At 45.3% G+C, this 13563-nt stretch overlaps 1 protein-coding gene across 1 annotated transcript in view; it reads left to right on the top strand.

The window, feature by feature from the left end:
* The window catches only part of SGPL1 (sphingosine-1-phosphate lyase 1), a 30119-nt gene continuing 16556 nt past the window's right edge, over nucleotides 1–13563 (top strand). The window contains exons 1-4 of the mRNA XM_002191759.7: nucleotides 1–136; nucleotides 9289–9454; nucleotides 11282–11349; nucleotides 12760–12907. Coding sequence (XP_002191795.6) covers nucleotides 134–136; nucleotides 9289–9454; nucleotides 11282–11349; nucleotides 12760–12907 — 385 coding nt within the window. The 5' untranslated portion in view covers nucleotides 1–133. The remainder of the gene's footprint in view (nucleotides 137–9288; nucleotides 9455–11281; nucleotides 11350–12759; nucleotides 12908–13563) is intronic.

Below are 13563 nucleotides of genomic sequence, written 5' to 3'. Positions count from 1 at the left end.
TGGGGGCGTGGCCAGCGGGGCGGGGCACGGCGGCGCCGGGACCCCGCGGGGAGCGGGAGGAGGAGGAGGAGGAGGAGCGGGGAAGAAGAAAAGCCGGGAGGAAGGAGCTAAAGAGGTGGCGGCGGCCGGAGCGATGGTGAGCGGGGACTGCGGGGCTGCTGTGGGCCGGAGAGGCGTGTGCCGGCGCGGCCTGTGCGGCAGCAAGGCCCGGGCCTGGAGCGGCGGGGCTGGGGGCCCGGACGCGCCTCAGGGGATGTCTGGCCGAGGGTGGGTGCGAGGTCACGTCCTCTTCTCAGCCCCCACCCTTCCCTGGATGTAAATGTGTGTTTTTATTCACACGCTGTTTCCCTCGTGCCCCGCAGTTAACCTGGTTTCGGGACGGAGAGGATTATAAATGGTGTTTTCTCCTGTCTCTGCTTGATTTCACTTGGGTGGGGCGGAACGATGTTTTCCTCGTGATTTTGGTGGAGGTGCTGATCTGGCTGAGAGAAATCGTGTTTGTTGATTGATTGTTGTTTGGTTTTTTTTTTTTTTAGAGACACGGTTTGCTAATTGGCTGTTATTTTTTAGCTGGAAGGAAACTTCGGGATTGCTTGGAATATAGCTGGCTCTAACCCGCATTGGCACGGCGTGAATCGTGCAATTTCTCAAACCTGGAAGGGGCACTAGATTTTTTGGTTGTTTGGTTGGGTTTTTCCCCTTATCAGCGAGGGAAATTGCAATCACAGCTGCTGAGTGATAAATGAAACAGCATTATCTTTGTCCCACTCCTTTGTCCCGCTTGGCTGTTGGATTGCCAAGCTCCCAAGTGCTGCTTCCCCTTCCAGCTTTGGCGTGGGACAGCACCAAGAGCCCGCACAGATTGTGTTGGGGCTGCTTTCAGCTGCCAAAATTTGGCACTGGGTAAGCCCTTGGCTTGTTGAGCAGGGGGCGGTCCAGACTGGCCTGGGGCTGTGCGGTCAGGCTGTTCTCACCCCAGCACCTCCTGTGCCAGAGCTTTGCGGGGGAAATTGCTGCTCTTTGCACCTGAAAGACCTGCTCAGGTCTGCTCTTTTATTCACTAGGTTAGACAGTGGCTATTGCACAGGATTCCTGGCTACTGGACAGCTTAGGAAGTTGGCTTTGTATTCCGGGAATGAGGCTTACCTCTGGACAAACACTGGCACACAACATTTTCCTAAGCTGTGGTTTCACTCAGGCATCCTTCCTGTGACCTTAGCAAAAAGCACTGGAAATTTTCTTACCTAGACAGGGTAAAATCTTTCTTTTTCCGTGTTCTGCTCATGTCCACCCTAGTCAGAGTTTCCCACCCTCTTCTTACCCTGAGAAGTTGTATCTGAATCGCTGAGCAGGGGAGGGTTTGCTGAGGTGTTGCCTCATTTCCTGCCTGGGGTTTCTCCAGCAGCGCTTGGTGGTGTGGAGATAAAAAATCCCAGCATTTATTGAGTGTGGTGTGCCTGGTGTGGCAGCCTTGCTGTGACTCCTGTGCTCAGAGGGCTTCTGTGGAGGTCCTGAGTAAGGATTTTGAGGTTCTGCTTGTCTCTTTTTCCAAACACACAACTTTGCCAATAAAAAGATGTCTCCATCTGATCTCCTGCACCAGCTGCTTCCACCACAGAGCTGCTGAGAAGGACTTGGGGATGCTGTGGGTGGCAGCTGGTGCTGCCCTGGGCTGAGCCCCAGCAGGAGAGGGGGGATTCTGCCCCTGCTCAGGTGAGACCTCACCTGCAGAGCTGCCTCCAACCTGGGGGACCCAGCACAAGAGGGACCTGGAGCTGCTGGGGAGAGTCTGGAGGAGGCAACAGAGTCATTAAAGGGATGGAGCAGCTCTGCTGGGAGAGATGGGGTTGTTCAGTCTGGCGAGGAGAGGCTTTGGGGTGACCTCATTGTGACCTTCCAGTGACAAGATAGGTGGAGAGAGACTCTACAAGAGACAAGGGGGAATGGCTCCACACTGACAGGGTGTATAGGTTAGATATGAGGAAATAATTTCTCCCTGTGAGGGTGGTGAGATCCTGGCACAGGGAACCCAGAGTAGCTCTGGCTGCTCCATCCCTGGAAGTGTCCCAGGCCAGGCTGGAGGGGCTTGGAGCCACCTGGGATAGTGGAAGGTGTCCGTGCTCATGGCAGGAGGTGGAGCGAGATGATCTTCAAGGTCTCTTCCAAACCAAATTGGTCTGTGATTCTACTATTCTGCTGTTTGTATTGTTTGCATCCCGGGCAGTGAAAGGCATTTCTTTTCAAGTACTACCAGGCCTAGTGCGTGCTTTAGTCCTGCCTTTGAGCATGAACTGAGATTTAGGATTCTACCAATTGATTTAGCAGCAGGTGTCCTGGTTTATTTGCTGTGGTGATTGTGATACAGTTTTCTGTACTGAGAAAAAAAATTGTATTTCCTAGAAATCTGCGTGTAGATGTCACTCAGAATCCTTTGTGTTCTGTTTCCTTTGCCTCTCTTTGCTCATCAAGATTTATCCATGCTATATCAGGAAAGGCACGTGACTAGACATTGCAGGGGTTGAAGGGCTCTGCATGTTGGTGTTGATAAGATAATTTTTGAGGATTCTGCCCTATGGTCAGACTTGCCCAAGAGCAGGGCCTGTAATGTAGAATAGCAGCATTGGGTTTGTGCTGATACTGGGGGCTTTGTGTGAGGCTTGCATAACCCTGCTGGGAGGCTGTGCCAGGGCTCCGTGCTGCCTTTGTTCATGGATGCCTGCTCCCAGAACAATTGCCATGCTGGGCTCTGCATCCACACTGCTCCTGCCAGCACTTCATGTCTCAGTACTCTGGGTACCTCTTGGTGGCACCCAGGTGCTCATAAAATATTTCAAAGGAATACCCATTTTATTATCTGGAAGGCAGGCAAGAATCTGAGGTGTGGAGGAATAAAATATGTCCAGATGAGCCCCAGCATGCAGGGAGCTGGGCACTTCTTTTCCCCTTATTACCTTGGGTGTCAGCAGAGGATGTTTCTTTGCACATTCTTGGAGCTGATGACCCACAGAGATCCATGATGAGCTCACCATTGGGTGAATCCTGTCTCTTGTGAGGTCTGTGCTGCCTGGAGTGTGCATAGATGTGTGCAGAACCTTCTGTAAATTGGTTTGCATAAGTGAGCAATGTGAACATGACACCTTGTGTGTATTTTGGGTTAAACTAAACTTGAACTTAATTTTTGGAGTCTTTTGGGCTTCTGTAAAATTGTACTTTTTTGGAGCCACCAATCAGTCTTTCCCCATTTTGTTTTGGTAGTTTTACATTCCATCTCTGGAGTGGAAGCTAGAATGCTGCTGTACTTACTCTGACTTGCTGCCTTGTTTGTTTTTGTGCCGAAGCTATAATTAGCCATTGTTTAGCCACTCCTCTTGACCTCTCAGGGCTGGTGGTACAGTATGCATACATTCATTTTGCAGACACTATACGTGGCAAACCTCCCCTCCCCAACTGCTGTCATTGTAGAAAAAGAAAAAGTTTCAGTGGTGGAAACAAATGCAATGCAGGCAAAACTGGTGGTGTTGAGGAGCTGTGGTAAAATGAGTGTAGCCTGAACGTGGTTTTAATTTCACTTACTTCAGCCCATACATCCCAAAGTTCCTGATTTTTGATTTCTGAGCGATCACACATCCGGTGTCGCTGTGTCTGCCCACATCCTTTGGTCCGGCTGGGCAGCACGTGGTCCAAACCTGGAGCTGTAATTAGGAGCTGACTAACAAATATTCCCTGCCTGGTGCTTATGAAAGGCATTTGTCAGGCTGGGGTTGGCAGGGAGGGCCGGAGGAGCAGAGTCATTTCTGGGGTGCGAACCAAAACCCCGCAGGCAGCAGCAGCAGCTCTTGGAGGAGGCTGGGCTGGTGTTGCTCAATCCCATTGCTGGCTCTCTGGTGGCATCTGGGCAGGCTGGTGGCTCTGAGTCCAGTCTCAGCCTGGTCACTCTGGTCACATCTGTGGCCAGAGCACGTGCAGGCAATGAAGTGTCAGCAAGGCAGGGCTAATTGGAGCCTTCCTTCTACTTAAATAAGCGAGGCTGCCGTGTCCTTGCTGTTTGTTTTCAGCCAGGAAGCTTCTCCTGGGAAGAACTCGTTGTGTTGGAGCAGAGGCCGTAATTACAGTGGCAGCACCGGTATTCCCCTGCTCCCCTAATCTGAGCTGTGGGAGCCATGTCCCTTGGCCTGGATTTACTGTGTGACAGCCACCACAGCCACCTCCTGCCTCAGCTCTGGCAATGTGAGCAAGCTGATGGCAGACACAGATGTTCAGGTTAGGGTGCGTGGAGAAGTGTAGTAATTACATATCCTCTGAAGAGAGAGAAGCTTAGTTCTCTCAGGGTTTTAGAAGCTGTGAGAAAACTCAGAGAAAGAATTCAAACAATTATTCTCTTTCTGTTTTATTTTTTTATCTATTTATTCTTTATAGATACAGTTCTCCAGAGTATACTATTCATAGTTCACCAATAGTGTGAGAGGAGATTCCTAAAGGCCAATCAGGTCTTAAGTCCACCATTGTTTCTGTAAATTTCTAATAATGAAGTGTCTTTTCATGCCTTCTGATGATAAGAGTCTCTATATCACCTTTACCTGTCCCCAATACCCGTTTGGTGATGGAGAAGTGGTCAGAGGGTCCCTAGCTTGGGATTATGTGTGAATACAGGTGACAGCTGAGGATGTGGTATAAACTGACAGAGAGTAGGTTTAGATTGGATATTAGGAAGAAATTTTTCCCTGAGAGGGTGGAGACAGGGTGCCCAGAGAAGCTCTGGCTGCCCATGGATCCCTGGAAGTGTCCAAGGCCAGGCTGGGTGGGGCTTGGAGCAGCCTGGGACAGTGGAAGGTGTCCCTGGAAGTGTCCAAGGCCAGGTTGGACAGGGCTGGGAGCCACCTGGGATAGTGAAAGATCTCCCTGTCCATGGCAAGGGTTTGGAACAAGATGGTCTTTAAGGTCTTCACTGGCCTAAACCTTTCTGTGATTCTGTGATCTTAGCCCCTCCTTGGACAGTCAGCCTCATGGTATTGCTTAACATAAGCTTGCCTTTAAAAGCTACTTTGATTCTGTGGCCCCATTTGAAACCCACTTTAAACATTCTTTTGGAGGAAGGAAGGTTCAGCTGGTAGAATCTTTCTTCCCATTTTTCCCCACAGGTAAACTCAGACAGTGTTTCAATTTGAGCAGAAACAAGAAGGCACTTGTAACGAATGTCTGAAAGTCTGAGGTTCTCCAGTTTATTGCCATTCTGCTTTTTTCTTTTTTTTTAAAGCTTTTTTGCATCCTAAAACTCTCAGCTGAGGAAATGCTGTTCTGGCAAGAATGCAGAATGTGCTCTCATTAGCTTTGGCATTCCTCCCCCCTCCCTTTTCTATCATCTGGGACAGAAGAGCATTACTGCAGTTAATAATTTGTGCTCTTTTGTAGTGGCGTAAGTACTATCCCTGGAACCAGCTCAGCTAGCTAATGACTTTTAGAAATACAGTATTAAGGATGTATTCCTAATGTGTGCAGCTAAAAATTCAATATGTAAACTGCTTAGGTAGCTGAGTGCATTAATATCAGTACAAATGAGCACTGCAAGTCCTAATGATAGCAATTAGTATTTTATCTGATACCTGGGTCTGTCTTACTGCTCTGAGAATTAAAAACAAAGCTTCCAGTGGAGATTTTTTTTTTCTCCCTGCTCTTTAATGTGCTCATAAATCAGGTTTTTAAACTGCTTCTGAAATAATCCTGTGGCTTGTGAAGTTCTTGTGTGGGAAAGGTTCTCTTACAGAAATAAAAGCAGCTTATCTACTCTCTTCTAATGGGAAGGGAACCTTTATTTTTTGATGCCTTCACAAATAAGCAGTTTATTATCTTAGATGAAATTCTGTCCTGTAGACAGGTTTAAAATCAGACCAGCCTGTCGTCTTTAGCCCAGCTGGAGAAGCAGGAAGACTTTTTTTCACTCTGAGCAGCACCTCCAGGGCTGCAGGGCAAGGGATTCTGATGGCTGGGCTACCCAGAGGCTGTTTATTCCCTCTGCCCCCTCCCTGTAAAATGGATGTGGTCTGGGACTGCAATCGTAGAGAATTCCAGAATGGTTTGGGTTGGAAGGGACCGTAAAGATCATCCAGTGCCAGCCACCTTCCACTCGAGCAGGTTGCTTTGAGCCCTGTCCATCCTGGGCTTGGACACTTTTAGGGATCCAGGGGCAGCCCCAGCTTCCCTGGGCCTCACCAGCCCCCAGGGGAGGATTCTTCCTGACACCCCATCCAACCCTGCCCTTTGTCAGTGGGATGCCACACACCCTTGTCCTGTCATTCTGCTCGTGTAAAAAGTCACTCTGGCTCTTTTTCACAAGCTCCCTTTTAACCCAGCATGTTCCTGGGTGTAGTAAAAACATTCGAGTGCAACCTTCTAAATGCCCTCTGGTTTCTGTGGGATTAAGTGAATAATTCAGGAAGTAAAGGTCTCTCATGTCTTGCTGGATACTTTCAGGGAAAGGAGCATTTGGGAAAAACTGAGCCAGGGAGCTGAGAAATTGTAATTCACTTCTAACTCATCTTCTGTGACAATTTTCACTGGGTTTTTAAATCCCAGTTTCTATTATCCTCCTAAATGGATCAACCTCATCCTTCAAACTCATCTAAGTATGAAAGGAGTAAAGAAGGATAGTGAGAATGAAATACAGAGAAAACTTTACCTGGTCGAACTGTAACGGTTTCAGATTGAGTATTTTTAAAGAAGGAAAGGGGAAGTAATTCTTCATTGTCTTATGAACATAGTGAAAATCTTCTCTCATTTGTTCAAAATTTGGATATACCATTGAGTTCCTGTATGTCAGTTCTCAGGGGTTTCAGTGACAACAAAATGTGCAGACAGCTGGGATCTTCTGTCCAGAGCTTTCTCCAAGAGTGAGGTCAGTCTCTTGCCAGATTTATTTATTTTGGCTTGGCCATTGATTGAATGACTTCTGTCAAGAAGGCCATGTTCCATTTTGTTCAGGGCTTACAGTGTCCTCCATCTTCATAAAAAAAAAGGCACAACCCACTTTATATTTGATGCTGCAGCATTTTCTTGCCACGAGTTGAGAGCAGCTATTGAGACAGCAGCCCATTAGTGGCTCCATTTCCATCCTTTAAGTGCAGTTCCAAACCAGAATGGTATCCTGGATTTCATCCGGGGCAAAGAACCAAAGTCATTGTTGCTGGTTGAGCACTCATTTCCAGGGGTTTGCCAGTGAAGATTGTGCAAACTCACTGAAACAGAAGTACACCTCTGGTTAGCTGAAAAGGTGGCTCTTCCCTTAAATTCTGGGGTTAAATCGGCTTTGTGGTGAGTGGCTTGGAGGATGGGGCATTCATTAGCTGGGACATCGCTTAATTACAGCGGTTTGTGTGGCTGCTTTGTTTTGGAGGCTGAAATGTATTTTTAAATTGCCCTTTGCCAAGTGAATAGGTGCTAATTTGCCTTCTCAGAGCTCAGTGCTGCCTGCTTTTGCCAAATTCAGTTTCCTGTCCCTTCAGCCTCTGCTGGGACATGGGTGAAAACCCTCCTCTGTTAAGGGTAAACGCTGGAATTGTGCATTAATTCAGCCTGAATTTGTGTTTGGGTTGCTTAAATACTTTCAAACTCTGCCATGTTGTATGCATTTTACTGCTTTTCCAAAGTAATGGCTGTTCAATATGTTGCTTTTTGGTAAGGAAACCTGCCTTCCTCCTTTAGTTATTAGGAAAAAGTTGGCTGTTTTTTCAGACTGTTAGTAGCCTTTTCAGTTGTATTGGAATGACACCTTACACCCTTACAAAAAGTTAATTAAATGCTGCTCCTGTTGTTGGCTTGACCCAGAAGTGAGAGCTGTGAAGGCTCCTGAGAAGGGAAGTTTTAGCAGTTATTAATTTAGTGGTTTGTTGAAAAACTGCTCTGTTCTCACCTGAGGTCCAACAGCACAGGAATTAAGGATTTATTCCTTCCAAGGTTTAGTTACAGATCGTTTGAAAAGCCCCATGTACTTTCCCTGTTGCTTGGAGGGTGAAACTCTCAAGTGCTGGAGATCTCCCCAGTTAAATTGGGCTGGTCAGAAGGGAAGAGGGATTTGGGTGAGGGCTCTGTTCCTGTTTATTCTTCTTATCTCTAGAAACCTTTTGCCAGAGGATTGGATGGAAGACCCCTGTTCAGGGGAAATGTCATTTCTCTCCTGTGCACATCCAGTTTTCCTCACCCTGTTCTGACACTCTTGAAAAGCATCTGGTTTGAAGCTATTGATTAGGAACTTGGGCTGCGTCCCGACAGTAATTCCTGCTTTGACATTGTAATTGTGCTTGCATCACCATTTTCTGGGGGTTATTTTGGTGGCAGCAGTGTTTTCCTCTCCCATCCCCCCTTGGTGTGTAACATGCTAATTAGATCTTTAAATTAAGGACTTGCTGAGTGCTTCCATCTTCATTGAAAATCCAGCCTGAGGTACTTAATAGACCTGTTTTGGTGGTACCTTCACTCACTACCTGAGAATTCCTTGGAAAAAAATTAACACAATTCCTCCTTTTGGGCAGTGGTAAAATCTGGTGGTGGTTCTTGGGCCTGTGCAGAGAATCTTACATTATTCATCTGCTCTTGGTGCTTCTCTCTCAGTATTTGAAGTCTCTAAAGGTGTGTGTTTTTATCTGTGACTCTTGAGTGGAAGTGAATAAAAACTATCTCCTACATCTCCTTTTTATGTCACAGATCCTTCAATGAGGTCCACAGTGCACAAATGGCCTGAGCCAGCTCAGGTACCAAAATCCTCTGATTCCTAACAAAGTGGGACACTTGTCTCTTCCTGTTGCCATCTTCATCTCAAATCTCACATGGACAAACTGCTTGACATTATATCTGTTCTCTAAATTTGTACTACAAAATACAGTTTCCAAAAAATGAAACCCTCGCTGACAAAATTTCAGTTTTCAGACATAATCTTAAGCAAGTGTACTTTTAGCTGTTTATTTCTAGGAAGAACTAAACCATGTATCTGGGATTCATAGCACTGATTTAGAAAGTCTAGTTCATCTACTGCTCAAAAAAATGGTTGGAATAATTTTGATTTCTTTGAAAGGCAATTAGAATATTTCCTTACTTGAAGAAAAAGAAGATGCCCAGTTTAGTTGAAATGTATCTCTAGGACACACACTTCTAGAACTCAAACGAATTTTTATATGATTTAAGGAAAACATGAGGTCTGTGTACCAGAAAGCACCTTTTTAATCAACAGTTGGCTTTTTGATGCCCTATTTGTTTTCATTTGTGCTTTCCTCAATATCCTCCTGGTTTTCCTTTGCACAGGATGCCATCACTCCCTACAAGGAAATCCTCCAGATGTACTGGGAGAAAGTGACCGGCTTTGTGAACGCCCGGTGTGATGGACTGGAGCCCTGGCAGCTCATTGGGTTGACTTTTTCTTCCACTCTTGCAAGTGTGTGGCTGCATGGCTTCCTCTGCCAGCCTGAGAGTAAGTATTTCACACGGGGGTTTTCTTACCTTTGAGGGAGGGGAGGTGGCCCTGAGCTGTTCTGGGCAGTGGAAGGAATGAGGGTGGAACAAGGCCAAACACTTGTTAAAACAGACTTTCTGCTGTCACCTAATATTTACCAAATTCTTCTGAATTAAGGTCAAGAACTGTCTGGTAAATGAAGCTCCCTTGTTGTGTCAGAGGGTGCATGGAATGTGCTTCTGTCTCCTTCCCTCCCTTTTTCCTTTGGCTAAACCATGTGCTTGTCACAACACACTCTTCATGCCCAAACCCTGGGGAGATTTATGGAGAGCTGGGTTCCTGTGAACTTAGTCACTGCTGCAAAGTGTCTGGATAACTCTTGGTTGTTCCCTTCCTGCTGGGGGAGGAGATGTGGTCTTGATTCCATGCTGGGGGCACATTTCATCCTCAAAATATTCAAGATATAATTGCATGTGATAGTGTGAGGAAATTTTCTTGTAATTTTTTTTTTTCTCAATATATTTCCGGAGTATCTTCCTGTTTTGAGTGGTTTCTGGTACTGGCAGCTTTTCAGTGGAGCTGAGTTCTGCAGAACTTGCAGTTTTCTCTGGTCGTGTGATGGCCTGAGGTCACTGCCATGCCCTCAGAGATGCATTTCAGTTCCCACAGGCCCTGGGGATACACACTGGTAGCAGCTTCTTAAAAATAGCCAAGTTTTTGATGTTTCCTTCTGTGTCTGTTTCTGAAGCAGCCCTTTCTCTTTGTAGGCATGGGGGCAGCTGAACAGTGGGAACATCTGTAAGGAAGGAAAGTCTGTAAGGAACAAATTGCTATGAAACTTCTGTTCAAGACAGTTATCTTCCTAGCTAATACCTGTACTGTTGCCCAATGTATTTTGTTAAAGTATGGACTAGCTGTTAGAAGATTTGATTAGATTGTCAGCATTTTTCAGGAGTTGGCAGTCTTTTGTCACTGTGAAAATGATTGATAAAACAGCGTGCACACTGAGATGTGCAACAGAAATGTTATTATCAGGGCACTAACAAGTATTTTCTGCAGAATGTGCCAAGTACTGTCCTTGATAGCTTCTCAAATATATATGAAGTGTAGATAAAATTGCAAAGTTTTAAAATGGTTGATTTTTAAGCTTTATTTAGTTATTTTTTAGCTTGTCCTGTAACTGCTGGTGTGTGGGTAGGACTGGGAAGGCATTTTTGGTGGCTGTAAAGCATCTGTGTCATCCAGATTTCATTCCTGCCTTTGGAGCTACCTGAGGAGTTTCCCAGTGCTTGTCATTGGTGGCTTCTCTCATTTGAGTCTTTGTGCTGTGGTGGAATGTTTGCTCTTCCCTCTGTCCATCCCCTTTCCCTGAGTCACCTCCCAGTGCATCAAACGGGGCAAATCCACGTTTTGTTGTGGCTGACACTGTCACAAACGTCCCTGCTCCCTCCTTTGGTCTGGGAGCCTGTTTGACACTGCTCAGTGCTTTTGTTTTCAAGTAACTATTCTGGTTTGAAGAGGCAGGAAATGTTAATAATTCCTCCCTTTTAGCAGACCTTGAAATCCCTATCTTTCCTGTAAAAATCCACATGTGGGTGTGAATTCCCATGTAAGTAAGAAACAAATAACTGATTCCTGTAGATGGCAGCTGTTCTGCAGTTCAGATGTTTCCATGGCATGGTCCATCCATGAAAACCTTGCTCTTGGATCCACTCATCTGTCTCACCACGTGTCCCCTGTGTTATTTCAGCTTGGATCAGGAATGCTGAGCCTGGATCATGAGCTGCATCAGAAGGGGTTTTTTTTTGTTGTTTCTTAGGTTCCTTTCTGCTTTTTGTCTTTCAGGTTTGACATCCCGAACTAAAAAGCAATTCTTTAAACTGCTGAGAAAAATGCCATTTGTTGGGGCTATAGTAAGTATTTGAGCAAGTACTTAGAGGACTATTCTAGGTCTTTTTTTCAGCTCTCTTGGAGAATATACAGTTCTGTGCATCTTTGTTGTCATGTCACTGTGATCCTAATGACCCAGGATATAGATCTGGAACGTCTTCTGCTGCCTCCTGATGTAATTTCTACCCAGTCTTTTTGTCATAGTATCACTCCCATAGTAACTGGGTTCCACCTCTTTTTAACTTTTGAGCTATTTATATTAACCAAGAATGAGTAAATTCTCCAGGAATGTTTCCTTGGGTTTAGATTTTAAGAAAATGAATTTAATTCTGAAAAAAAGGGACAGGATTGAACTGGAGTTGTTCTTCTGAAGCAGTGTGATGTGTGAGACAGCAATTGTCACCCTGACAGCAATTCTACATTGTTGTGCAATGTGGAAGGGTATTTATTTTAATCATGATTTGTTCAGGGCTCAGATACCTGTTAGCAGAAGGATATCAGCACTTTGTGTAATCATTAAAATGACCCAGGAGCTGTAGTGTTTGGGGTTCATTTGTTTGTTGGGATTTTTGATTTAGTTTTGGTTTTGGATTTTTTTGTTCTGTTTTGTTTTCATTATTTTTCTCATAAAAACTTGAAGCCACAGCTGTCAGCATGTTTTAGCAGGTTAACGAGTGGGGGTGAAGACATGCACAGCTGGGTTTATTTCACCTCATAAACCGTGGTATCACACTCACTGCACTTCCTGCTGCTTGCTGTGCTGCTGTATTTACCTGTTGATTCCAGGGGTCAGAACTGTTCCAGGCAATTTTATCCAAAGAAAGTAGCACAGAGGAATTTTTTTTTTGCTTATGCTGTGGAGATGGAAGGAGCTGTTCAGTTTTTCCCATATCCCTCTAGAAGGAACTAAATCCCCTCCCTGTCCTGTGCAGTAAATTATCAGGTGCTTGCAAGAGGCCTTGACTTTGAGGCATTCCAATGTCCAAAAGTCAATATCCCAACACCTGTGTTGCCTGCAAGAAGGATCCTTACTTTGGAATGTGTTGTGAGAAGAAGTCTGGGGTTTCCTGAGAGCAGGGAGTGGGTGGGAAGAGAGAAATCTCTGACACATGCTTGTGGTGGAGATGACTTTATTGTGTTTTCGTGAGTTTCTAAGCTGTGTGTGGGGGTAGAGGAGGCAAGGTACAAACCAATGCTCCTGAAGACCTCCACAAATTAAAAACTGTGACTTGAAAAGGTTTGCTGGATAAAAATGCAGGGTTTTTTCCTTGAGATTTATTTTCTCAAGCACTAAGGAAAGGGGTCAAAGCTCCCAGTGCAGCAGTTCCTGTCTGCTCCATCGACACCACAGATACAGGCAGCAGGTCCTGTTCTGCACACACTCAACAATTGACCAGTGCCACAGTTTGATAGGTTTTTTTCTTTCTTTTCAGATTCAAAAGAAGATTGATGAAGCCTTGAATGATGTCACTTCCAGTTTATCCTTCCTGAAAGATGAAAGGGATTATATCAAAGCACTGCCAGAACAAGGCATGAGCCAGCCTGAAGTGCTGCAGAAGATGAAAGAGTACAGCTCAAAAGGTGAGTCTGTAGTGCAGCAGACACCACACATGACACTTCCTTTCTTAAATGAGCCCCAGTGACTCCTGCTCATGGTTTCAGCTTAAATATTTTGTCCCCTTGCAAATTTTTGTCTGTTTTTCTTCTGGATGTGACTGAGATTCACGAGTTCTAATGCTGCGTTCAGGTCTTTACATTGAAATTCTGTTCCTTCCACAAGAATTGTAGGCTGATGGCGAGGTGGGAGAGCTTAGGAGAGGAGAAATATGGAAGAAGTTTTCTTTTTGGATTGCATTTCTGAACAGTTGCCTTGATATTTGATTTTACCAGTATTGTAAAGCCCCAGAAAATACTCACAATCAAGAAAAGCAACTTACAAGTAGGATTGTTAGGGAATTTCCAAGATTGTGACCTCTTAAGAGAGACAATGGTTTGTGCCTTGAAAAAGCCTCTTAAGGAAGAGTGATGATGATCTCTTGGCTTGAGTCCACACAAGCAGTGTCTGACACTCAATTGGAGTTGTAAACATGTTCCCCCTGATTTGTGTGCCTGTTACTCCTAATGAGCAAATCTGGGTGACTTCCTGTCCAGGGGAGAAGATACAACTGTATCCCAAATTTGAGAAATACCTTGAATTAATATTCTGCTACAGCAGTGCATCTGCTCCAAATTCAGAA

This window comes from Taeniopygia guttata, chromosome 6 (genome assembly GCF_048771995.1).
Source record: "Taeniopygia guttata chromosome 6, bTaeGut7.mat, whole genome shotgun sequence".
Taxonomy (NCBI): Eukaryota; Metazoa; Chordata; class Aves; order Passeriformes; family Estrildidae; genus Taeniopygia; species Taeniopygia guttata.
The sequence above is the reverse complement of the archived record's forward strand: the minus strand, read 5'-3'. Positions and strand labels throughout refer to the sequence as shown.